Below are 26,187 nucleotides of genomic sequence, written 5' to 3' on the forward strand. Positions count from 1 at the left end.
ATACAATAATAGTATTTTCATAAACATATACTTAAAGTAAAAATACTCCTTGTGTGTGTTGTAATCTGAGGTTCTCTGTGCTTTGTGCATGTGAGTGACTCACACATGCACAAACATGAACGACGGTGAGTCCCAGTATATGTGCCCCACTGGCTAGCTAATTGCTGACGTTTTGCTCTGTGCTCGTGACGCAGCGGTCACAGAGGTTGTCCCCACCGACAGCGTCGTCACAGTAGCTTAGCATCCACCCTCAAGATCCCCCTCAGGTAAACACTGTTAGCTCTGTCACCACTGTTGCTGTGTTGGCACTGTTCATTCTGTAAGCAACGTTATTTGTGGGCCATCGGCTCAGCCATGGCCATGTTGAGAGGACAACTCCTGACATTTTGCAAAGAGGCCCATGAGTAAACTAAACCTGATTAACATGTACTGTAAGCTACATTTCAATGCTGCACCTGGTTGGGGTAGGGATAAATCTGGGTGACAAATATCTAATGGCAGCTACCTCGATGCCAGAAATTGTTATGTTTTTGTGACTTTTTAAACAAAATGGAAGAGGTATCTGGTTAAACTTTCTCAAATGTGAATAATCTGTGGTTTTCTCCGTCTTCAATGATAGTAAATTAAATATATTTTGAGTTTCAGGCTGAGACAGTTTAAGTTAACATTATGGGCTCTGGGAACTGTTTTTATCCTTATTTGCTGACTTTTTATTGAACAAACAATTCAGTGATTAATCAAGAAAATAAGAGGTAGATTTAAAGATAATAAATGTAACGAAGATGTCTAATGAAGCATAAGATGTACAGTATTAAAACTGTTCTTGAATAAATATACTTTCCACCATTGCATTTGTATCACACATTTCCTCTCACATTCCTCTCATACAATCAATGCACGCAGTTATAAACACACGTGAACTTGAGCCTGCTCACCCACAGCCGACTCAAGCCACTCTTATGGCCTTCACTATTCCTCCAATACACACAAACAACATCTTTTCTCCCCCTCTATCTCCACTTCTATCTGTCACTCACCGGCCTTCCCCTCCTCCTTCTCAGACCTCATGTCCTCCTCCTGGGCACAGGCTCCACTCGGCTCCACTGTCAACTGTGGTGTGAGCTCTCATAGCAGGTGAAAAAAAAAGGAAACACACACATGTATACGTACAGACCAGTGCACACACACCATTCAAACCAACGCACTGAATGCACCACCACAGCCAGCCGCTCCTAACCCTGCCTGCTGAGGCTCCACCCAGACAGGTTACCAGGAAGTCGTCCCCTGGTATCCACTCGGCTACATTTCCTGCTTTTTTCTTTCCCTCCTTACGTGCCTCTCTTTCTCTCCCACTCTCTACCTGTTTAGTGACACGCCCTGTGGCAGCCAGGACAACTTTCACCCCACGCCCACTCCTGCTATTCACCTTTTCCCCTCTAGTGTACAAACGGGATGAGGGGGAGGGGGAATACAAACTGCACCTCAGGCCTCAGGTAAAACCCAGGTGAGTCAGCGGAGCTTTCACGCCACCTGATGGCCGAGAGCTAACAAAGGACAGCGTGTGCAATTACACTCAGCGACCGAACACAATACTCCCCTCTGTATGCAAGCTGTGCACTCCCTCTGAGCCCACAGTGCCTTTTGTAGCCTACTTGAGTTTACATTACTCACTTCCTGAATGTGAATGTGTGTTTTGGCCAGAGGAGGTAGGAATGTAAACTCTGAATAAAAATGCTGCAATATGAACTTCAGTAGAAACGCCTCAAAAAATGGATCATGACAGCAGTGAAGTGATACGGAGTTCATGCTTCCGACTGAACTGCATTAGCTCTACACACTTAGATTGGATCATTAATAACAGCTCTCAAATGTTATCTTTAACCCAGCAGGGATTTATCCATGGATTTCTCTCCTGCCTTTCTGAATAAGAACTGTCTGTCTCATGTTTGATGGGAACTCAGATGTGTGCAGACAGTAAATAAGTTTAGGCTGGACCCGTTTGCCTGACAGGGCTGTTTAGGCCTGAAACCCTAAGGCAGGTACAGGTGGTTTGAGGAAAACAGATAGGGCTGCAGCTGAATTAATTCAGCCTGCAGAGCCTGGCTGGATATAAATTTATAATGGGATTTTTGGTTTATGAGCACTTGAGCGCCATAACTAGCATACTAAAGCACACGTGTAGGCACAATGTGTTTGAGTTTGTGTGCAAGAGAAAGACGAGTTAAACCTCTTCCACTTAGGACGTGACAGCAGTTCAGAGCGAGCATTTCATTTGTCCTGCCTGTCAGAGGCCGACCCTCTGTGTTTCTGCTCCGTCCAGAGATCAGATGTGCTCTAACAACATACTCGTCACATGAGGCAATGGATCTGTCAATCACACGCTGACACCTCAAGGATTACTGCCAGGCTCATTTCTCTCTGACTGATCCGAGCTCAAAAGATTGAAACAATGAAGTGGATAGAATTAACGCCTCATCAAAAGATAATGCATATTTTTCTGTGCGGGTCACCTCGGTAGTATTACAACTACAATATCGAGCTGCTCTTAACTTGTCAGAATAGCTACAGCCTTTTACATGAATAAGAAAATTTTGACCAAATGTAACACTTCATAATTTGAAGGTCATGCTGTAGCCTGCCTCTCAGCTACACTGAATCTTATTCACAGCGTTGCTTTTATCCTGACAGTTCTTCAGTCTGAAATTCTCCACTCCTCAGTGTCCTTATTCTTCGGCTTAACTCCCTGTATCACTATGTCATTCATTTGCTTTGCTCACATTAAAGCCAAAAGAAATCCTTGAAGGCCTTTTTTTTCTTTCTCCTACTCCCTCCACAGTATTGCTCTCGCTTCTCTCAGCTGCAGACGGTTGACCTGTCAGTCTGCATTATCAGTGCTGGGGAGTGTTGATAGAGAGCCGGGATGGAGCCGCATTAAGATATTAGCTAGCCTTGACAGAGAAGAAGAGGTGAAAAAAAGAGGAGGAGGGAGACTGAAAGCAGTGATGGGCACCGGGGAAGAAGGAGAATGAGTGAGCGAGGTCACCACTGTCGCTGCCCATCGCTGGTGGAAATGACACAAGGCTTGTCTAATAGCCGCTGAGCAGGCTCTGCCAGCTATAAGGGGATAGATGGGATGAAAAGATTGGATTTGAAATTATTGAGGGAATTAAACTGCAGGCTCTCGGGGTTTGGCATCAGTGTGAGAACAATACAGAATAATAGCAGCCATTATGATGAGAAAAATAAATGGACAACAATACAGATGCGATCAATAAACTTTATGATCAATACCTTTTGTGGTGCGTGTTATTACAGGCTGGTCAGTTTGATTACTGCACTCGAGGGATTGAGAGAGACTATTATCCTGAGCCACACAGGCCTTTCTATAAAACATTTTATTTGTCAACCTGATGACAGTGATTGGAGAAAATAAGTGCCCTTGCTGCGATGCGATAATTGCACATTACAATACAACTCTGGTGCAATTAACTTTAATAAAGCTCCATTCAGATTCTTTGCTAAGAAGTCAATCCAGTCTCAGAGTCTTATTGAGCCACACATTGGGTGACAAAACATGTTATCTAGCTGCGATAAATCAAAGCCGGCGCTGAACTGTTAGACCCTGGTGGCCAGGTACCAACAGCTGCTGTCTGATTGTTCTTACACTCTTAGCCCTCTCAGGCCTTTGCTCAAGTGTTAACCTCGCAGTCAAGCTGACAGCTCTGTGTCTTTTCACTGCCAGGATAAATATCCGTGCACATTTCCTGCTGTCACCAAGGCAACACCTTTTTCAAGCAGCACCGTACCTTTGCCTAGCGAGCAGTCTTGAGTGCCAAAGTCCATCAGGCTGGATATCTCTGTCGGGTAGCACATGTCCGTCACAACTGTCTTCTGTCTGTGATGCACAGATGGATCTGCACGGGGAAAGAAATTAAGAATAAATGCAAATTCACACCATCAGGCAAATCACTTTTTTTATTCTCTCATCAAAACTTCTTATTTGTATTCACTCAGCAGGGTTGTTGGAGTATGTTGGGCTCATACTAACACTGTGTAGCTACAGCAGGCCTGTTAAATCAGATGATTCATTCTGACAGGATGTCAATTTCGACACGCACTCCTGAGCTTTCAGACACGTTGCAAATATGAATCTGTCCTACAAATCACTGCATTTGTCATTTGCATTTCAAAGTAATAATGAAGCACACACTGTATTAGTAATGATTCATGCGTGTCTGACTTGTGTTACAATGCCAAATATTTTGCCTTATTTTAGATCACACTGTATTACTCTTTCATACCTTTTCCCTTTTCTCTGTATCTTTTATCCACCCATTTATCTGATTCCACTATACACTTACTATACCTTTTTCTGCTCTTTACATTCCTCTAATGACACAGATCAAGTACTTCAGAGAGCTCCAGTAACTGAGGCTCATTTATAGAACATTTTCTCTCCACTCACTTCAAAAAGAAAATGGATTGAGAGAAATATATATCTGATTTAAATTCATCAAGGTCCCTCTGTCCACTGCTTTCCCTCCATCTCCTTTTCTAAACGTTTCACCTCCACGTGTGAAGCATGAAACGCTATAAAAATGACAATGATTATTGGAGGGAGCAATATCCTCTCTGTGCCGGAAAATGGTTTTGTAAAGCAGATACCATAGCATTACAACAGAAATGATTTCCTCTTGAAGTGGGCTTCAGATGCAGCTATTGATCTAAAATCTCCAAACCGATAGTAATTCTGCTGATCTTATAAATCCTTCTGACGCCATAAATGCTGGATTTCATACCAGATGAAGGCGTGACAGTACCTCCTGTGTACGTGCTAATGCAGTGTTTAAATGAAACGTGCTTTCTAGTTTAACCATGAACCTCGTCCATGAGCACAGCACCGCCGTCTACCCTCGGGGGCCTTCTGAGGAGAACCATCTGCACAACCACTCTTCCTCAACAATGATCTCAGCTTTCCTTTCTAATCTGCATATTTTGACAGTTTCAATTTCATGACCGTATGGTATTTATCTAGATGACTGACCTTCCCCTCCTCGGTCTTCCTGACCCGTCGAAAGCTGTTTAGGTGTTGTTAAACTGACCTTTCCCTTGTACTTTAATATGGAGATTGGACAGCGGGCAGGCTGCTTTACCAACAGTAATGAGAGAGAGAGAGAGAGAGAGAGAGAGAGAGAGAGAGAGAGAGAGAGAGAGAGAGCTGCTGGCAGTCAGACAAATTCACATACAATCTATTCCAGCACTTAGCTGAAGGTGCTGACGCTTTGTGCACTTAAAAATAAAGACGTCAATACATAAATTTACAGTTGGGGAGCCATTGTTTAAAGATGTCATCACTCTTAAATGTGCAGCCTGTAAATAAAAAAAAAGGAGCTACTGTATGTGCCAGAATTATCACGTGTGCTTCATATAATGAACATGTCAAAAAGAATCTGGTGTTGATGCACAGCCCTGGCTCTGTAAATGGGAAATAAACAAAGTTGCTTGGATTGAGCCACAGCTAATCAGCAACAAGGGCCGTCTGTTCTTGTGCACGGGACAGGGGAAAGGCCATGGACGTATAAAGAGAAAAAATAACAACGTCTCTCCAGAACCGCCACAGTAACGTTATAACCTCATCTCAGTGGCGCACAGACGCATAGATAACAACCTGGTTCTTGGTAACTGTAGCTTTGGCTCCTGCAATCAGTTATTGTCACAGTCATGCAGATGAAAAGACAACGACAGCATCATGTGAAGCATATATGATTAAAAACATTTTTTAAAAATTGGCTTCAGGCAAATAAGTTCACCGTCTCCAGAGATAGATGCTCAATGAAACAGACAATAGACCTTAATAACAAATATTTAAAAATATATATTAATATGAAAATGTTCCCTTTTTGGTTATTCTGTTATTTTCCTCCAAGGAGAAAGCAAGATATGTCATATCTATATAACTTAAGCAATAAATACACATTTTCATTAATGTTAGACTTAAAAGTGTATCTACCATCTTTTTAAATATTAAAGAGACTTCCTTACAGACGACTAGGGAAAAACACAGCCCTGACGGCATAACAAGGGAAAACACCCACGAGTTATTAATGAGAACATACTGAGAGTGTGTGACTGCAGAAACGTCCCCGGGTGTGGTAGGAAGTCAGAGAGGCTATCCAAACATCTGACACAACTTCCCTTCCTCGCTAACAGCTGAGGGATGCAGGCGACATGTGCTGTAAGGGACATGATGGAAAGAGGAGACAAAAAGAGTGGGTATTCAAGCAGAAAAAGGAGGCAACTATCATTGGTGTGCAGACAGCTCATCAATGCCCACCCTCAGACAACCTTTAATTAAACTGGCATTCAGTCCGTCATGAAGGCAGCAGACGCATTCATTCCTGTATCAGTCATCGCAGTGGAATGGAAGGGAACATCTCCATGTTACTGTGGAGTCACAACACCGTGAAACCCCGTCCTGCTGACTGCAATAACATGGCTTTATGTGTCTTTCTGAGGAAAGACAGAACATGTATAGGTACCACTTACAATAAATTACAATGGTTGGAAACATGCTGTAATTACCAGGCCATGTGTGTGTGTGTGTGTGTGCATTGTGTGTGAGAGTGTAAAAGAGCAGGCTGGCTTTGAGAGGCTATCAGCACACAAAAGGTCACTGTAATGTGTATTGTTACCACATACTCTCAACTACTAAAAGGTTTTTGTTAGGGGAGAGGGGTTTAGGTGATGATTGGGGGTTGTGGTGCACATTAAAATACAGATATTCAAAGCGTCTGCAATGGATGCAGAGGATTTTTTTTGTTAATTGCTTATTCTATGTACATGTAAGAGAGATATGTTGAAAAAGGATGTTGAGAACAAAAGCGCTGATAAAAAGCTTAAGTAACACTGGGACAAAAAAAAAAGTTGAGACGTTTTATGGGGAAAATTGCATGTTCATAATCCTAAAATGTAAAGCCCTAAAGAATTTAACCATTTTCTGTGGTACACAGTATATATTCCTCATTGGCATGACTATAACCACAGTGTTAAAATGTCCATTATTTCCTCTCTTTCTCTCTCTATTTAAATTGGCACGACATCATGTGAGAAGAATTTCAAACACCATCTAAATGCAATTTCACAGCATTGGCGACAGTGAATCCATTAACAAAGCTAAATGATGGGATGCCTTTTGGGTTTCTAACTTTGGCAAAAGACGGAGCCAGGAAATATCGCCTGGTTACATAAGACAACGGGATTGAGTTCGGCTGAGATATTTAGTGTTGAATATTTCACAAGGGAGATTGCTCATCCCTGACCCCGATGCTCACAGGTCGCGTCTGGTTTTATCAGGCAAAGAGACATGGAGCTCATCCAAAATCCCAGCATACAGAATGCTGACACGGCACACCCACGGCACAATGCATCTCCACTGGTAGGTATCATTACGATGAATTGGAAATAAAGTTCCTTTAGGAAGGAACTAGATATTAAATCAAAATATTGTGTAAAACCAGAAAACAACAAATTGAAGCTGCCATAAACACAGGCTGTAAATGTGTCAAATCATTATTTAACAACAGCAGTGAAATACTTTGGGGAGAAGTTGACTTAGTATTCAATGCACTTTTTACACCCTAAGAAAAGCAACGGGCAGATTTCTCCTCTGGGACAGATTGAATGTGAGACTATAAACTGTAAATCGAAGGTGGAGCTGGGACATCTCTGTTATATATCCCAAACATGCAGCCAAAACTATGCAGCAAAATGTCATCCCTCTAATACTTATCTATGGCCGCAGCTGAAAATTTACTGTGCATTAATCTGTGTTTATAATCATACGTGACACAGTGAATCAATACCCCCGGTGCTCACAGAACATCAGCCCTGAAAGGCTGCTCCAAGGCTGCCGTGATCCATAGCCTCTGGATTCTTTCTGTGTGCTGCTGTTAAGAGCACAACAGCAGTCTGCCCTGAGGAAACATACGTGGAAAAAAACGGCCGTTCAGGGACACGTCCATTACATCAATGAGGAGAAATTGCTGGAGGAAGCGAGTGTCCAGGGTAACCGGTGTTAAGGCTGTTGTTGCTCAGTTGCTCAGCCGTTTGCTGTTATGGTGCATTTCTTTCGCTCTAATGATTTCAGTGTCAAAGGACTACATTCAGGGAGGATTTTAGAGCAACATGTGCCGTAGAGAGTTGGCGTCCTGACAGGCAATTAGAAACCTCGGGAAATCCTTTTTAAGTGTTGTTAAACTGTAACTACAGGATTTTCATTACAGGACTGAGAGACGGGTGATAAGAAAATATATTATGTGATGATAAAATGTTTCCACACCGTTTATGAGGGGTTGTTATATCTCAAATATCTCAGGATGTATAAGGACATTGTGGCCAATGTTTCAAATCACTGAGTAGAACAGTTTTATGGCAATTTGGGGGATTTTTGAAACGTTGTGACAAAGTCAGTCAAAGTTAAGCAAAGTAGTGATTTGTCACTTATCCAATTCACTGGATTATAATAAAACACATATTCCCATCTGTTTATTTTATCCATATTGCTGAACTTTTTTTACATGTATCTATTTGGCAGATGCATTTGTTCAAAGGGTTGAATGAAGTTCAATCCATGTTTCATTTTGTAAAAAAGCAGTGCCGGGAAATTAATGTTTTCTTTTAACCTTCTTCTTGACTTTAACACCCTCCTCTTAATATCTTAATGGAACTTCTCATGAACACATTAACAAATCCCTGATATAGAGACAGAAATGCATATTGCAAAGAACACATTTATGAACCATGGCACAAGTGAAAGTTGTCTTTTTCTGGTGTTTTTTATTTATGTAACTTTTATGAATTTATGTAACTATTAACTGCACTGCAAAGGATGGCTGTTATAAAACATAATTGTAGGGTGAGGAAAAAAAGATAAAAGCCCTCAGCTGCTCTCCCAAAACTACATTCAGCCAAAGGAAAAATGACTATGCCCCCCTCTTACTAAACTGTTTCTCAATAGAATTTGCAGAAAATATCACAATATACATTGATTAAAACATAAAACGAAGATGATAGAGGCTTTTATCAACCACATTGTTTCGTCTGTCATGTTGTATTTTACTGTGTTAGGATTTTGTACAGCTGCTTCCTTGGCCAGGTGTCTCTTGAAATAGATGTTTTATCTCAATGGGACTTGCCGGTAAAATAAACACAACATAAAGTAGTCCTATAGGGTCAATGCAATTAAGTTGCTAATTAAACTATGTCAGAAGGAAATGACAGCATTATAAGAGTACAAAACACCCTCTGACATGTCAACTGAAAGAGAAATTTGAATATCCATTACAAGTACACAGGGGGGAGATTGAACCACTATCCTATGAATCACTAATTCAGTATCACATGCCACATCTGCTCAAAACAATATCAGCATTGCAGAGCTCAGCCCTGTGATTAAACTGAGCTATGTTGTTATGCTGAAACCAAAACAGCTGAAGGGCTCAAGAGAGCAGAAAGTACCTCAGTTGATTATTCATAACAATACCATCAGGAAAACCAGGTTGTGTGATGATGCCTATCCTTGGAGTCACTGTGGTATGATGTAGTTATGCATCATCCCAAATGACTGGTATGATGATCTACGCTGACTGGTGAATAATCACAGTGGGACTGACCTGCCAAACTGGAATAGTAAGGGACTACGGTTTTAAGATAAACTTCTGTATACAACTATAAAAAAAAAAATCACATCATCCTTCATGATGGCTACCTTACAGATGTGGACATAGGACAGATGTAGGACAGTCCATCAACGTTTATTATCATTGTGGCTCAACCAGTGAAAAATGTGGAATATGACTGAGATAATAGATGTTTCTGTAAACCCACAGGATTAGTTTCATTCATTCGTACACCAGCTAATCCAACACATCCTCCTTCAAGAGCTCCATAGTGAGCTCAAGGGTCAGTTGAACAAATTCATAACTTCAGGTTAACTTTGGGGTTCACCCTCATGCGGCTAAATTTGCCTTAGTAATCAGGCATAATCCAAGAGATGGAAAATATGTTGGAGTGGATAAAAGAGGTTTTTATAACAGAGCTCTCATATCAAGTATTTTTGATATTTCTATACCATCTCTAAAATGTCATAAATGCTGCAATATCCTTACAAATATTTAATTATACCTACATTTTCTCATATATTGTTGTACCCAAGAGCACAACACAAAAAGATACACACAAAATCCCTCTCGTACTCTCACACACTCACTTGTGAGCTTGTGCACACACATGCAGACGGACTTCATGGCTCATCTCGTTGATACTGTGGGTCACAGCTTGTGATTGCAGGGCATCATCTGCCCCGACATAACCCATAGGCTTGCATGCCAGACCAGGAAAGCTAGATGAGGGCGGATTTAAAGTGAAGATTAAGCAGAATAAACTGCCTGGAAGGAATCCAGCACTGAGACAACAACAAAAAATCCTCCAGCTTCTTGTGCCGAGGCCTTTCCTGCTCTGGGTAAAAGCTGCGAGGATGGCAGCAGCGGGCTTGGCCTCGGCTCTTTAATACAGAGTAAGCAGGGACATTTGGAAAATGTGAGACGTTTTGCTGACCTCTATCCTCTTATGGGCCTGGGAATTGATTTATGCTCTTTTCACACATGCCAGTCCCGCCACGCCCATCCCAGCTGCCTCTGCAGGATCCAAGAGGGACCCTTTTCTCTCTGGACAGCAGGACTGGGACAGAGGGCGGACTGGGCATCATCTGCCTTTAAAAGACAGCTAAAGGGGAATTCATAGGTGTAAATGGTTGAGAGACTTAGCTATACTTTTTTAAACATATTTTCCAACTCTTGACTTCACAACCAAAAAGGTGAATTAATAGTTTGTTCGTGAGGTTTGAGAGGAAAGAGGAACAGCAACCCAACAAGCATTACTAGTGGGAGAGCAGATATTCTTCTCCAGGGGAAACCTACTCTACTCATCAAGACAGAATAATACAACACAGTGAAGTCAGTGGTGGGCGTAACACAAAGAGCACAGAGATTTTCTGTTGGTGCTGCTATTGTATAATGGCTGGCTGTAGTAGTATGTGAGGCACAGTTTGAAGTGCTGATCAAGAGAGAAACTGGCTAAAGGTGTGAATAATAGAACTAAGAGAACCATGTCCACTGGGCCTTGACAAGCCAGCTACAGATGGAAAGATGGGAATCACTCACACAGGAAATGGCTGTCAGCTTTATTAGCTTACATACCGTCTTCAAACAGAATATCAGCTGCAATGTACAACAACTCATTAAAGCGAAGCTTAACTCAAACCTAGTGACTAAATCTCTGCAGGAGCAAAAATAACGGTGGCAACATATGTCATTGATCTTCAAAGATCCTATTGTGGTGTGACATATCTTGCTCTTGTTATAAATAGTGCTTGCCTGCACGTTGACACTTCTGTCTGTTACAGTTGCTAATTGCAGGAGAAAAACAGAGTACACAAAAGCCATGCTGTGCTCCTGGCATCAAGCGTGATATGCAAAAAAGCCACAAGTGCTCTTCTGCTATCTTAGACCTGACAACAAAGTCTCGAGCTATTAGTCAAAATTAGTTCTCTTGCTGTAGTAATGATGCTCAAACTGGAAGGCACACAATGAAAGTGTGAGTGTGAGGGCCATGAAAAAATGCATTTATAATGAACAAAATTTACAACAGGTGTGCAAAGTTTGTGACACAGTTTTCCTGTTAAATTTTTTTAATTTGTTAAGTAAACTCCATTTAAATGTAATGAATAAAATAAAATAAATAATAGATTTGGTATAAAAACTCCCCAGTTTGTATTAATATACCAGCAGGAGTAGGCCTTGGTCAAGCCCTACACCCCCGCCCGACCACTTTGCTCTGCTGCCTCGGGGCGATTGGTTGCCCCGTCGCTCAGAGGTCCCTGCGGCCGATCCACCCGGTCACAGCTTTTTTCTGTCCTGGCCCCTCAGTGGTGGAATGAACTCCCCACCGACGTCAGGACAGCAGAGTCGCTGCCCATCTTTAGGCGCAGGCTGAAAACTCACCTCTTCAAGAAGCACTACCCTGAGCCTTCCTCGTAGCACTTATTGCATTCGTATTAGTTGTTGCACTTACTGTATTCGTATCAGTTCGCTGCACTTATTGAATTCGTATTTGTTTACTGCACTTATCCTATTCGTAGTAGTTTGTAGCACTTATTATATTCGTATTAGTCTGTTGCAATTATTGTTTTCGTAGTAATTTGCCTCTGCACTATACTTTTGCTCTGGCTTATGCTTTAAGATGCTTGTTTAAGAAAGGAGATGCACTTATGACTTCTGGTGACTAGTAGTTCTCTTGAATACCTATGTTGAATACACTTCCTGTAAGTCGCTTTGGATAAAAGCGTCTGCTAAATGACTGTAATGTAATGTAATGTAATGAGTAATGAATATATGAATCTCTGATTCAGATCATTATATTTGATTATCCCTGAGGGGAAACCTGTCTGTCTTTATTTCACATTAGATTATCCCTAAAAACAAAAAGGCATGTAAATAAATATATATCACAAGGAAACTAGAAAAATGAATAAAGAAGTATAGAAAAAAAACTCTCAACTGCACAAAAATCGAGGCACTCTCATCCAATCCACACATCCCCAACACCCAAGGGCTTCCTCAAGTGGCAGTGAAGACATCTTGCACAACCCCTGCGGTCAACAACATGTTATTGTTATGTTAGGTTGACAGCCACAGGAATAAATTAATGGTCATGGCCATTTTGCTCACATTGATGAGAGTTCAACAAGTAGGTTCAGGCTGGAATTTAGTTTAACTGGGCTCTCACACACAAGTGCAAATCTGACATTGTGCAGAGTGATGTCAAATATTTCCTATTGAGAGAGAGTGTTTGAGCTTTTTCAGGCAGCTGAGCGAGCCATAGCTGTCCACATAGCTGCCAAAGTAACTAACTAAGCAACTTAATCGAATGCTGACAATTGGTTGACCTCCACAAAGACTCTCCAATGAGATTCTGGCCATGATGGAGGACAAAAGTTATGGCAGCTATAATTTTACCGTAAAGAGGAATATTAATTTGTGCATTAATGAGTTCTGAAGAAATGTAACTCTCTGATCTTTTTGTACGTAAAACCTCTCAGGCATGACTGAAAGTATGAGAGAGATAGAGAATATCATGTTAGGACATGTACATTGTGATACTGATATCTGATATTGGCTCGATACTGATTCAAATGGCTGGATCAGGTATCAGTGACAAAAGACTGATCTGCTATAGAATATCATTATATCAGTTAATACCGATTCAGTACATTTATATCTATGTATTTATTTGTTCCATTTAGTTTGACAAAGTTAGGAAATGTTTAAGTCAAGATGATGTTTGCTTACACACAAAATAATGATCCCAGTGTCTTCCACACAGTGAGGCCTACAGCTTATTAATTAAACATTGGTATCAGACTGATACTCAAGACACGGCAAATACCCGAAGCCCAGCTAGCGGTAACAGGGCTGAAAAAGTCGGATCGGCGCTTGGTGATTATTTACATTATTGTGTAGCAGTCCATTAAGCCTCTTTGTGCTGCTTCATTCTGGGCACCACCTCGTGCAAACTATTCACTCTTGTGTGTTTGGAATGAAAGGTTAAACCTGTGCTTCACATATCTGAGTTACGTACTTTGGCCTAAGAAGAGGGAAGGTGACTTGACAACAGTGCCCTCACTGACTCACCTCACAGCATGCCCTACAGGCTTCTCTGTCTGACACTTAAAGGTAAATTACAAAAACAAACTGTATATCCATGATAATAAATAAAAAATAAAAAAAACATTATTTGCGTTTAGTGTGTCATGGTGGCTTTGGAAGCTTGTTCAAGACTTTCTGTTAGAAGTCAGTTTAGCACTGCAGTGAATGGACCTGGTCCGCAAAGGAGGAGGCGTTACATTATTGCAGAAATCCTTCATATCCAGTGCAAGTCATCCCACCTCCACTATTGATATTACAACACATGAATTACGTAATAAGATCTGATAGTAAAGGGACGTATGAGTTTGCGAAATACAAATAGTAAAGTCACTCTGTTTTCCTTTGGAGGTGGAAATACATCACACAGATTTACATCCCACTGTTGAGGTGATGAATTACCCATTGAGTTTAACAGTAATGGTGAAAAAACTCAGCAAATGAAAAATGACCCAGTAAGCTATCCACGCCGTGACTTCTACTCACAGCCAGTGTTACAATAGATGCTAAAGTCTTTAAGGTCATCGCCTTCGTCTTGCAATACCTTACAGTTCTATAAGAACCTGAATCAGCTTTTCGCTCGGCAGTAGGCACCGCTCAGAATGACTAATGTCTCGGTGCGGGCACAATCCCCAGAAGGCAGTTGACCACTTACTCCTCTCCTACCGCATCAGAGAGCAGCACAGAGATGAGTTTCTGTGAAGCAGAACATCCACATTTAAAATCAAATCATTCTCTCCTCTCCGTCAATGATCCAGCCTACGTGAAACTGTAATTAGTGGGATGGCAGTGGAAGTGCTAATTGGCATCTCAGATAAGTTTACTAACTTTACCACTTTGCTTCATGCACTTCACACACCAAACACGTCTTGCCATTAAGTGCACTTCAAATCTCGACCAATTACTGAAGATGCTCTACCTGTATCTCACATTTAGTTGTTTTTAATAGTGATCTCTATTCAGGGTCGTAGAGTTTGTTGAAAGAAATAATGTCCTCATATTCTTCACTCATAATAGTATATTAATTGTGGAATGGTATAGCTCTGTGAAGCTCTGATCTACTCTTCTTTGCAGGGCGCTAAGACGCTGCCATATGGCAGACAGAGACAGGTCAAAGAAAACTGTGTCACACCTGTGAAGTCAAGTCACCTATTCTGCTGCTTGTGAAACATCATTTTAGCTTTTGCAGAAGATCTACGCATGGTTGTCCTGTTAGAAGTGTTTGTTGATATTATGAGTAGCTATAATAAGCATCCGTATGGTTGTAATACCGTACAGTACATGTATGTTGCATTAGGCGTGTGTGTGTAATTCATGCTTGAAAGGATTCCTTTGTGAGTGAATGTTGCAGGGTTCGTTCTTCAAATGCTAATAGAGATATGAAGAAATACTTGCAGTAGTGTCGCAATGTGATTTTTCATTTTAGAAAGCTATATAAGAAATGGCCATGTACTCTATTTATTTGATATATGCTTTGTTTCTTTTTTATGTGATCTAAAAATACCCTGCACCCCCATGGTAAACCTACACACTGTAAGAGTATGTACAAACGGTGTTTGATTGACATCTTTATGACTCTATAAGGGTGGATTACTTACACCTTTATCATTCTTTAGTCTACCTTTATCCTGTAAAAAAGACTATTCAGAAGTGAATACACCTGTGGGGATGCGCAAGACAATTCAATGGTACAAAGTTTGTTATATTGCAGCACCATGCAGCCATGTTTCAGATCCAAATAGGATTACCAGTATCTATCTTTTAATTTTTTTAGGAATCCTGTCTCTGTTGGCTTTCTCGCCATCTTTTCTCAACCGACTTGACTGGCCAGTATAGTACACAGATTTATTAATACATGTAAACTATTCATTATATACAGGGAGCAGTTAGCTAGTTACTGATAACTTACTTACACATTTCACAGTAAATACTCAGACATGTGTCAGTCTTGTTGTAAAGTATTTACCATATCATTAACAACATTAAATGGCATCTACAAGGAAGGGAGAACCTTCAAGCTTCATGTTAGCTCATATAATTAAGCCAAAAACACTTAATTGAGGAGAAAGGCCAGCCTGGAACATGAAGCTAACTTTCAAAATAGCAGTGGAACACAAGGAAGAAAGCATTTTACAGACCCAGTATATGTCATTCATAAGTGATAGAAATGGAAGAAAACTGAAGTAATCTAATGTGAAACTTTTATGTCCAAGTTGAAAGTACTGTGTTCTGATGAAACTCTGTCTCAGTGGAAGACAGCGCAACTTCCCCTGCAGCTGTCAGGACAATGGTCTGATGCAAGCTGATGTTGAAAATGTCTGTTCAAAAACCAGATGAATCCATTTTTTGGTGTGGTAGACCCCTACGACATTTAATAATTCAACATTTATAAGATTTAGAGAATATGGTCTGTAGGAGTCATTGGGGTCTATGCTGTTGGATGTTGTCTCATGCTGCTTACTAAGCTCTTTCTTCCTCACTCTGTTTGTTTCCCTGCACTCCTGCTACAGGCTGTAATGATAATTACTGATAGGAAGCAGGGTAAGTAGGCAACAGTCCAAAAAGCTCCTCCACCTGTCCAGGAAGCTGACCTTTTGTGTGATACTGTAGATCACGAGTGCAGACAATAGCCCGCTGGCTTAGTGGTCCACTGAGTGATTAATGCATATCATTAACTATAGGAGTTGAAACTGCTGAGAGGGACGCAGGCACTTTTTCTCCATATGTCGGTGTGTACACTCTTAATTCGCCCGGCCTTTTCCTATGCTGTAGCCAACACTGCAATTGTCCTCTCTCTCACTGCCCTCTCTTCCACCATCCTCCTTCATCAATCAACCTCTTCTCGAAGTTTTAAAATCCCCAAATCCCTCAACTCATCTAGTTCTTTCTCTCTTAGGATTTTTTTCCTCATGATTATTAAGAAGCCTCTCCTGCCCGCGTACTGAAACTCCTGAAGTAATAGATGTTCCCTCTCTCTCTCCTATTCCTTCTTTCTCTTTTGCTTTCCGTCTGTCACTCTTTCTCCCTACGTCTTTAATGCGACTGCACAGAAAATTGTACTTTCGATCTGCTGGGGCCACTTCCCAGGAGAGTAACTGCAGTAATAAGAGCAGAGACAGCCAGCGCCCTGCAGGGCAGCAGCCTGAGAGCCATGAGGTCCTTTCAACATAGTCCAACATTAAGAGCAGAAGGGATATGAGAAAACTAGATCTATAAACATTAATTTCCACAAATCCTTATGACACCACTGCAGAGTATCAGCATGGCTTCATTATCAAACCAGAAACATTAAAACAGCAAGTTTTCAGTTCCTGTGTCTCCCTGAGGCAGTGCACTCTCCAGGGACAGAGTTGAGGTGACTGGAGACCTTCATCGTTGCCTCTTCCTCCAAAGTGTAGTCCAAAGTGTAGTCCAAAGTGTAGTTAACGAACAGTCAGCTCAGAGTCTTGAGGCGCCGTTTTGTTTCTTATTTGTACCATATTCCTGTAGGCAGACCTCCCAAGACATTCGTGAGCATCTGGCCAACCTCATACAATAACCACTTTTTCACTTTGAACAGCCGAGGAAAGCTTCTATTTCAACACCGGAGATCAATTTACCATGAAAGTTACTGTGTGAAATTTGTCTGGGGGAAACTATGGTTACTGTTGTGTGGAAGCAGAAGATTACTTTAGTATTCACAGACAGGAAAATGTGTCTGAACTGCGATGAAAACATTGAAACTTTTATCGTACTGAAAAATATTAAATGTGATTTTATGGGTCAGTGCTGCCGCTGTCTCCTCACTAGTCAAATACACCTCTGTTTCATGATAATTCAGATTTTGTTTCAATGTGGGATGAATTTTGGAGTTTTGGCTTATAATAATAATCCTATTGGTTCTGATTCCCAGTTTGAAAAGTATTTTCCCAGAATCAATTCAAATCAGCCTTTATGCTCAGAGAGATATTTAGAGAAAGTTTTACAAGTATGCCAAGTTTTGAATTTAAATTGATCAGAACCACCACAAAACTGACATTCACGCACACACATAACGAAAAAAATCAAAGAAAAAGATGAAAAGCAAAGAAGTGCATCAAAGCACAAGGATGGGAGGAAAGAGTCGATCGAAAACATCATCACTAAAATATGTAAGGTTAATCATTTTGATTTTTGAAACTAAAGACAAAATACCAAGCTTTAAAAACTGTTACATAGCCGGGACTTGATTAACATTGAAGGTTGTGAGCCCGAGAAATGTTAGCAATTGTCTCTTAATTTCTGCTCTCCTCACAATGATCTAAACCATGAAACCCTGTAGGATGTAATTCAGTTTTTGCAAAAAGACATATCACTCTATTTTAACATATTGTTCAGATTAAAGATCGCAACATTTAAGGCATTGGCTCTGAAAATCTTCCTAAAAGTAATCACTAATTTATGTGTAATCGTGTAATGTAACCTTGTCCTCAGGTCATCAGAGCCCCTGCATTAGCTGAGACAAAACCAAGGACATATCCTTGGTGTCCTCTATGAAATCTATGGCCCTGACTGCAAATTATTCCATGTGGATGGAGCAGAATATCTGAAAGCAAATTCCAGTGTATTTACTGTTCAACCTGCAACTGATCTGCATAAACACTTTAAAAAGACTTTAAATCGCCTTGTGAGAGATAAAGATGTAAAAAAATGACAGTTTGTTTGGATGACCTTTATCGATAAACAAGACACAGTTAGAGTTTTCTTACATCGATAGAAGGTCAGTGCACATTTTGAAAGAGTACAGTGGTATTATCAACAAGTCAATGTTTAAATGTCTTGTTTTCTCTGAACTAACACACTGAGTCAATGCGCTGTGACAGAAAATATGAGAAAAGCATTAAATCATTACATTAGAGAAACTTGAGCCAGAGTATGTTTGGCATTTTTTACTTGATAAAACAACTTGTGCAAGTAATCAATAATCTAATTTTGTGAATTTTCTGCCGATCGATTAATAGTGTCAGCTCTGGCATGTATAACTTCAAACTACGGATGATTGAAGCTTTTATGTCAAATTCAAATCAGAGTTAATCTTATCAGATGCTGATTAAGTGATGCTCATTTTCTTCTCTTAGATTGACTGAAATCAACTGGCAGCTTCAAAACAAGCAACTGGAGAGACCTCAACATCCATTGTTGCTCCTTGGCATGCCGTCCTACCACGGTTGCTAAGTAACAGTTTTGGCGGCAACCTTTGGCTTAAGCTTTAATCCTTTCTCTAAAGAAAATGTTAGAGCATGTCAGAGAAAGTAGAGCCTCTGAATTATACAGCACACGATTGATGTGAGGTATTAAAAGTCAAAAGTCTTCATGCATAAGTCCTGTTCAGAAACGGTCACCACACGCAACTCTCATTAAGCTGCACATGCAGTCTGAGCTTTCAAAACTTGCCCACCAACATCACATATTAACTCTTTTAACTTTAGCAGAGATGTTTAAGAACACATTTTTAAAAAACATTTTCTTATGGTATGCCACTTTCTGTAAAAAGCTCGCTGAACTTTTATTGCATTTTTGTTACATTCTCTGCAGTTGTCTTGAAATATAAATTTTGCTCTCCTCTCCTTTACTTTTTGAAAGGAATGGTTTCATAGCAAGCTGGCCAACAGTGTTATGTTATTGTACAGAATATTTTATAGAATACACACACAGAACGGTTAGCAGCAGTTGGAGCTTGGCCATCTTCTCTGAAGCGGAGACCACACAAATATATAACCTCTATAAAAAGATTAGAGGTGCTATTTCACAGAGTACATTCCATACATTTAATGTGTGTGATTATTGTTTAGGCCTTAATATACTCACTACATTGATCCCTAGACGAGATCAGGATTCAGGAGGCTTACCATCAATCAACAATTCCTCTGATTTTATGAATCTATTAATACAGATATCAACAATACTCCAAGTTGAAGCGAATTAAGAGAAAATTAAATAATATGTATACTCTGTGAGCTGTCTGAGAGTTTGGCGTACAGATAGCAGGAAACAAAAATATTAAGTAAAAATAAATGTATTGTTTCATCTTTCAGTGGAACTGAAAAAGCCTCTCTCTAAACTGTATAGATAGAATAAGGACAAACTACATCTTACATACATATATAACCACATCTACAGAATATTTGAAAAAGATAAAACTAACCCTGCTTATCTTCTCAAGCGAGTCTCTCCAACACCTAACTGCTCTGAATTAACGAAGGCAGTGGGTGGCTGGCCTTTCTTAAATTAACCATTCTTCATCTTCGTACCTGATCCTGGCCTAGAAATGTCAGAGCAGCTGGCTGCTGTTGGATCAGCAGGACTCAAGCTAAATAGGCTAATTTAGTGCTTAAGAATGTCAGGAAATGGCAAAGCCATCAAACACATAAAGAAATAATATTTAAACAGATTTAGTAAGCTCATTATAACAGGGCAGTGGAGCTGACAGAATGAAAATAATTGATGGTGTAAGTTTAGCTAATTGCTGGACTGCATTATCAAGAAGCTGTCCGAGGCACAGAAATAAGAGGCAGAAAAAAGGAAAGCCTCAGAAGACTCAGTACAGAGAGCAGCGCCGCATATTGATTCACACTCATCCACTTCCTGTTTCATGATGTGCCTGGGACCCTCTTTGACACAAACATCATTCATTTTAGAACGTATCACCCAATCATGTGCATTCACAGCATGCACAAACCCACAAATCCTTTAGTATGCAACGACCACATATTGCCGTTCAAGAGGTTAAGTGATAGCATGCTATGTTCATATCCATGCATACCTCTGAAGGCTGAAGACACACAACCTCATAAATCAAAAGTTACTACACTTCAGCTGCATGACACTGGATGGAAGCTAACGCATATAGCGCCTCGCTGTATTTCTGACCCTGGTATGAAAAGTAATGCATTGCTGCCGCTGTACCTCCATTCGTCACAGGTCCACGCAGATCCCATGGTATACAGCTGGGGCGCAGCATCTTCTCAGCCCTCAACACGAAGGAAAAATCCATGTCTGTGCTTCCTCCTTTGCATCTTTCTCTTTCAGTCTAAACACTGTTAGTGCAGCATCAGTTTTCTACACTGAGTATCCCAGATGAGGGATTGGGACACAGATTACCATGAGGATCAACCTCCCATCATTTCCATCCCCCACCTAACCCTCCAAAGAACTATGGTGAGGCTTACCCTGTACCACCCTGCGATGGACTTGCCCACCCCCTGCTGGTTTAAACAACCCCAAAGATCCCTCTCTACTATCAATCCCAGTATGAAAGTTGGGACGGTCTTGTAAAGGCCAAAGACACTGATTCACTGCTGGCTTATAGTCATTCTTAAGCCGGCAACTTGTGTAATCAGACAGCTGAAGTAGACTGTATTAGAAAGTTAATACAAGTTAGTGACACAGAGACATATGTAAGGCCCGAAACAATCTTGGTGTAATCCTTTGATATCAGCGGTATTAAAGGATCCACTTGGAACATACAGTACAGCAGCAACATTGTGTCTACTTCCCCTGATACCAAGGGCACGGTTGAACATGGAAATGAGACACTCTTGCAGTCATAGTCTGCATTTCAACAGCCACTTTAGAATCTCACACCCCTGTCAGAGAAATCAAAGGACGCCAATATGCTGTCTCCCATGAGAGTACTTATCCAGCACTGTACAAGAGCATAAATCAGCAGAATGTGTGCTGAAATACTGTAATCACTGTAAGAGATACTACATGTCTGTGTGTTTACAGCATTTTAATCATGTTCTCGTAATTACATCTTAATTGTTATTCTTCTGGACATTTATTTCTGGAATCCCTTTTAAAATGACAATTATTTACAGGCATTTCAGCTGCGTTCAATTATTTTGATCTGACATTTCAACTCCTTTCAGTGCCTTCAACTTTGAACAACAACAACATCAACATTCCTCAGCCCACAACTTCCAGCGTTCATGTTCAATTTACTCAAACTGCTTCAGAGCTCACACTTCAGCTGACACCCTGTTTTAGTTCATACTCTTGGACTGGCACTCATTTCTGTGATGACTTCCACTTCATCTGAAACTTCCCACTCAGTTTATCATCTACGTATCAAATGTCATTCCAACTCCTTTCATCCAGTCACTTTGAAACCGTCCTCAAAAGAACGTCTGCATCAGTGGTTTCAGCAGGAGCCCCAAAACGAAGACTATTTACGTTTAATCGACAAAAGCCTGTAAGATGCTGTAATAATGACGGGAAGCTGTTTTTGTGCTGAAAACCGCACCAAATCTAAACCATATTTTTGTCCCATTACAAAACATATTTTTCAGCAGTGATCTTTTACGGTTTTGAAAGGCATAGACCAATGATGTTGTCCTGCTGATGAGGGATTTGATCAGAAAAACATTTTTACATGTCGTTATAAGGGGCAGGATGAACAACATATTGTGTCGCTTAACTTGGAGGACTTGTTGTTTCTACTTCACCCAACACTCATTCTTAAACTGCAATTTCTTTCAGGCCTTCCATCTTAACATCTATGTCAAATTCTTTAGTACCAGTAATTGTATTTCAACTGCCACTTCAACTTTAGCTCACTTCAGTATCTCAACAATGTGTGAATTTTCTTCAGCGACCACACCTTAATGTTCTTCAGAAACGTTGCCTTTTCTAATCAATATAGACACGGGTTCAGATAAAAAAAAAAAAAAAAAAGAAGGGATATTTGAGTATACATAAAGCTTTGTTAAGCCTGGTTCATTAATTAAAGCACATTCCATAAACAAGCAGGTAAGAAATCTAAACATTGAGGCTTTGGGTTTGCAGCAAAACCACTCAATCAACCAAGTAGCCAAGGTTTCTGACAGCTACATGAGGAGAGACAGGAGTCGTGTCTGGAGGAGAGAACCAATTAGTTCTCCCCAACACGGCTTGTCACCTGACAGTCTGCTCATCCACAGCCTGATGGAAGAGCCTCTCCAGTCTGCTCATTCAAACCAATTAAGGTCTGGAGGTGTATTACCACACACTCATTACCTGACTCTCACAGTGCTCTGCTGCTCTTCACATCGCAGCTCATTGGTCTGTTGAAAGTCTCAGAGTTTTTCCCTTTCATATCAACTTGTCTGTTCCATATCATCTCTTTTTCTAGTTGTCTTATATCTCCTCTGTGTGCCTCCCTCTATCTAATTCTGTCTTTCTTTTTCTTTGTCTCTTTGTTACAAGAGGGAAATGTAGGAAGCAGCAAAATATATTCTCCAATATTCTAACCTACAGATAATATCATCTGTGCCTGTGAATGATTATGAATCAGTTTGGACATATGTTACAGTTTAAGTTATATTAGGCACAAAGAAAAGAGAAATTAAAGAGGAGCATGTTCATGGACTCATTCAAAACTGGAAATACCCTACAGCGCCTAATGGAAACTATGCAGAGACATCCATAAATGCACAGACACTGACAAAAGGCTCGCCCCTCTACATTTTCCCTTTCTGTTGGCACAAAAAACAATAAAACAAAACACTCAGATGTTGAGCTACAAAGGGCTGAACTGTTGTCACAGACAGAGAGTGTGCTGTTGTGTGTGTTTATGTATGTGTGTGTTTGTGTATGGTGTTGCTTAGGCTGTCCAAACAGTTTGTCCGTGTGAGATGGATGACATATCTGGAACGATTAAAATTCCCACATTCCCCTCTTGCAAAACACACTACAGACCATGTAACCGTAAACCCTTTCAGAAATTAGCTGCAATTTTGGAGCACATTTTGACTCAGCACTGAGATGGCTGGAATTCCCCCATGACTCTAGCGGTGCTGGGAAAAAGCAAAAGGAAAAGAGAGGTTATTCCACGACAACAACTTAAGGAAACAGGAGAGTGACTCAACTTTCTCACCCTTAATTAATAATTTCCGTTTCATAATCAGCTTTACTGCTATAGGTCTTTGAAGTGAAACCAGCCTTAATAATTACTGTACAACTCTCCTGCTCCTTTTCATTTATTCATAAAGGCGGCACAGTGTGAGTAGAAACCATTTAAACCCCTGTTAACTTGTTGAAAGGTCAGAACGACTAATAAGGAAAAGTTGCATGTATTATCAGATACTAATGGTCACTTGGTCTCAACAGTGAATACCAGGACCTCTAATTGAGTCCAGATGGAGCGGCCAGTGAGTCCACTCAGCAAACAGAAAGCCTGCAGAGGGCTCAATATGGTGAGATTTAATTTTGTTGCAAATGTCAATTGAATCTAATTCTAACTTATTTAATTGTTCTTGCTCTGCTAACATGCCATATTGTTACCATGAGGTGTTAGCCAGTGACACCTCTTTTGTCAGGTGGTTTCTCCTTCACACAGATCCATTTACACTGTAAAGGTGTGAACAGCGTTGGGAAGCAGCTAAGATGATAACGTTTTCCAATTTTTAGAGTGAAATATTGAACTTTTTTACTGCATGGGAATTGTTTCACAACCATAGTTACTGGTTACTCTTCAGTATGAGAGCTTACATACAGAACATGTGTTGCTGGTATGAATTCAAATACCCCAAAGCATATACATAAAGCTGTTCAACTTTGTTTCACCTCAGCCAACTACAACATTCAAGTCATGCTTAAACAAGTATCCAACAATATAATAATTTAACACTGACAGGTACCATGCATATGCATAAGGAGTACATTTTGTTGCCATTATTTCTGTGCTTTATTATGACTTGTAATGGAATATTTTCATAGGTTATATTGCGACTTAAGTTGATTATCTGAATGCTTGGAGAAAGATACGTTTTTTATTTTCGCAATCAATTGCACTTATAGTTCTACATGTGTGGCCCTCTGATTGGGCCTCATGTGACAGCAAAGAAAACAAATTCATGCAGAAAGTGAACATGTGTGAAAGACAGAATAGATTCTGTACACTTTGAAGCTAATTGGCCAACAGAAGCACTACCGAAGTGTTCAGAACACCACCCCGGTACTTTTTCTCTGTTTCTAGTGGCAGTTTAACGCACCTGTAAATTACTCCACAGCCCTATCAGCCTCCCCCTTTCTGCCAGTCCTCCCCCTCCTCACTTATAACACCATAATGATACCACTGTTAGTACAGTGCTCAGGCAGTGTGCTTTGTGGACTGACCTCAAAATCAATTCAGCAGCACACAGGGTCTATTAATGGAGCCTAAGTCTAAAAATCCTCCTCTCCTCTCTTTTCTCATAACCTCTTTTCTCATAACCTCCAATATTTATCCCCTTGCCTCTCCTCACCTCTTCTTTTCTAGTTTTTGCTTCAGGACCTCACCGTGGATAGTAAATTACACACAACCAGCTCTTCTCGTACAGACCAGTTCCTTGACAAAGCACTGCAGCAGATGCTCTGCAGCCCTGTGGCACACATTAACCTTATAAAGGGAAAGTAATAGAGCCTGTCTCAGCTGACACACAATAGCCATGAAAAAATGTATCACATCACCAGTGCCTCCCTGAGACTGGACCCACAGGTAAACTTGACTCAGTAAAACACACAGGTACGGCAGGTGGCACTACTATCCCTCCACAGCAGATAATAGTGATGGTCCAACAATTTAATACTACCATGAAATAAACTACTTCATTTTGGTTCTCATTAGCGTCTCTGGTGCACAGTATTTGGAAATGAGGAGGTTGCTGCAGGGATGGAACAGAGGCATACTTTGCTTTGGGAGCACATTCCTGGACAGAGAGAGTAGCTGAGTCTCTTGCCGTGGTTAATTAGGGGAGTCTGTGGGAAACCCCCCTCCAAAAAACCACACCACTTCAAGTAATGGCGGCCATGTTGAATGGAGCTCATTGTTCGGAGGCCAGAACGGAAGATTCCATCACTTTCGTCCAGTCGTCTGAGCTGTCATCCTAACATAGAGAGGGCCAATACCAGAGTGTGGCTGAGGTGGTAATACCAAACGACAGAGGAGGAAAAGTAAGAAGAAAGATAACAGCTAAAGGGGTGGTTGAAGGGGAAATACACCAATTTAACATGTCTGCATAGTCACAATGAGCACTAAAACAGAGGTGCAATGTCTCATTTTGGCTCTAGGGGCTTTATGAAGTCTGAGAAAACAACCTCAGTGAAATAACTAGGGTTATCACAGCACCTTTTATTTTTTTATGAAAGGCCTGCATTACAAACAAGGCAAAAGGCAAGAATGAGCTATGGGCCCCTCTTGGTGGTTGTTTTTAATATATTTTTGAACCCATCTATATATCAATAATTGTGGACTAAAAATTTGAAATACTTCTCTGTTTAACTCAATTCAAACTACAGCCTGCAAAATGTCCATTATGTTGAAACAACGCCTCTCTATTTAAACTTCTTGAAGGTAAGGCTTTATTGCAGTGCTGTGTTATCAAACTACATAAAAACTAGATTTGATACAGCGCTCCTCAAAAAAACATGAGGTGTAAAAGCAGAGTCG

General features: G+C 40.6%; 1 protein-coding gene across 2 annotated transcripts in view; it reads right to left on the reverse strand.

Moving 5' to 3' along the window:
• Window positions 1-26,187, reverse strand: part of LOC129105641 (kazrin-like) — a 57,958-nt gene that overhangs the window by 19,495 nt on the left and 12,276 nt on the right. The window contains exon 2 of one of the 2 annotated variants that reach the window (XM_054616784.1): window positions 3,807-3,914. In XM_054616784.1, the coding sequence (XP_054472759.1) occupies window positions 3,807-3,914 (108 nt within the window). Of the gene's footprint in view, window positions 1-1,037; window positions 1,227-3,806; window positions 3,915-26,187 lie in introns of those variants that run through there. The other variant, XM_054616785.1, reaches the window with a different exon arrangement.

Source organism: Anoplopoma fimbria, chromosome 17, assembly GCF_027596085.1.
Source record: "Anoplopoma fimbria isolate UVic2021 breed Golden Eagle Sablefish chromosome 17, Afim_UVic_2022, whole genome shotgun sequence".
Lineage (NCBI taxonomy): Eukaryota > Metazoa > Chordata > Actinopteri > Perciformes > Anoplopomatidae > Anoplopoma > Anoplopoma fimbria.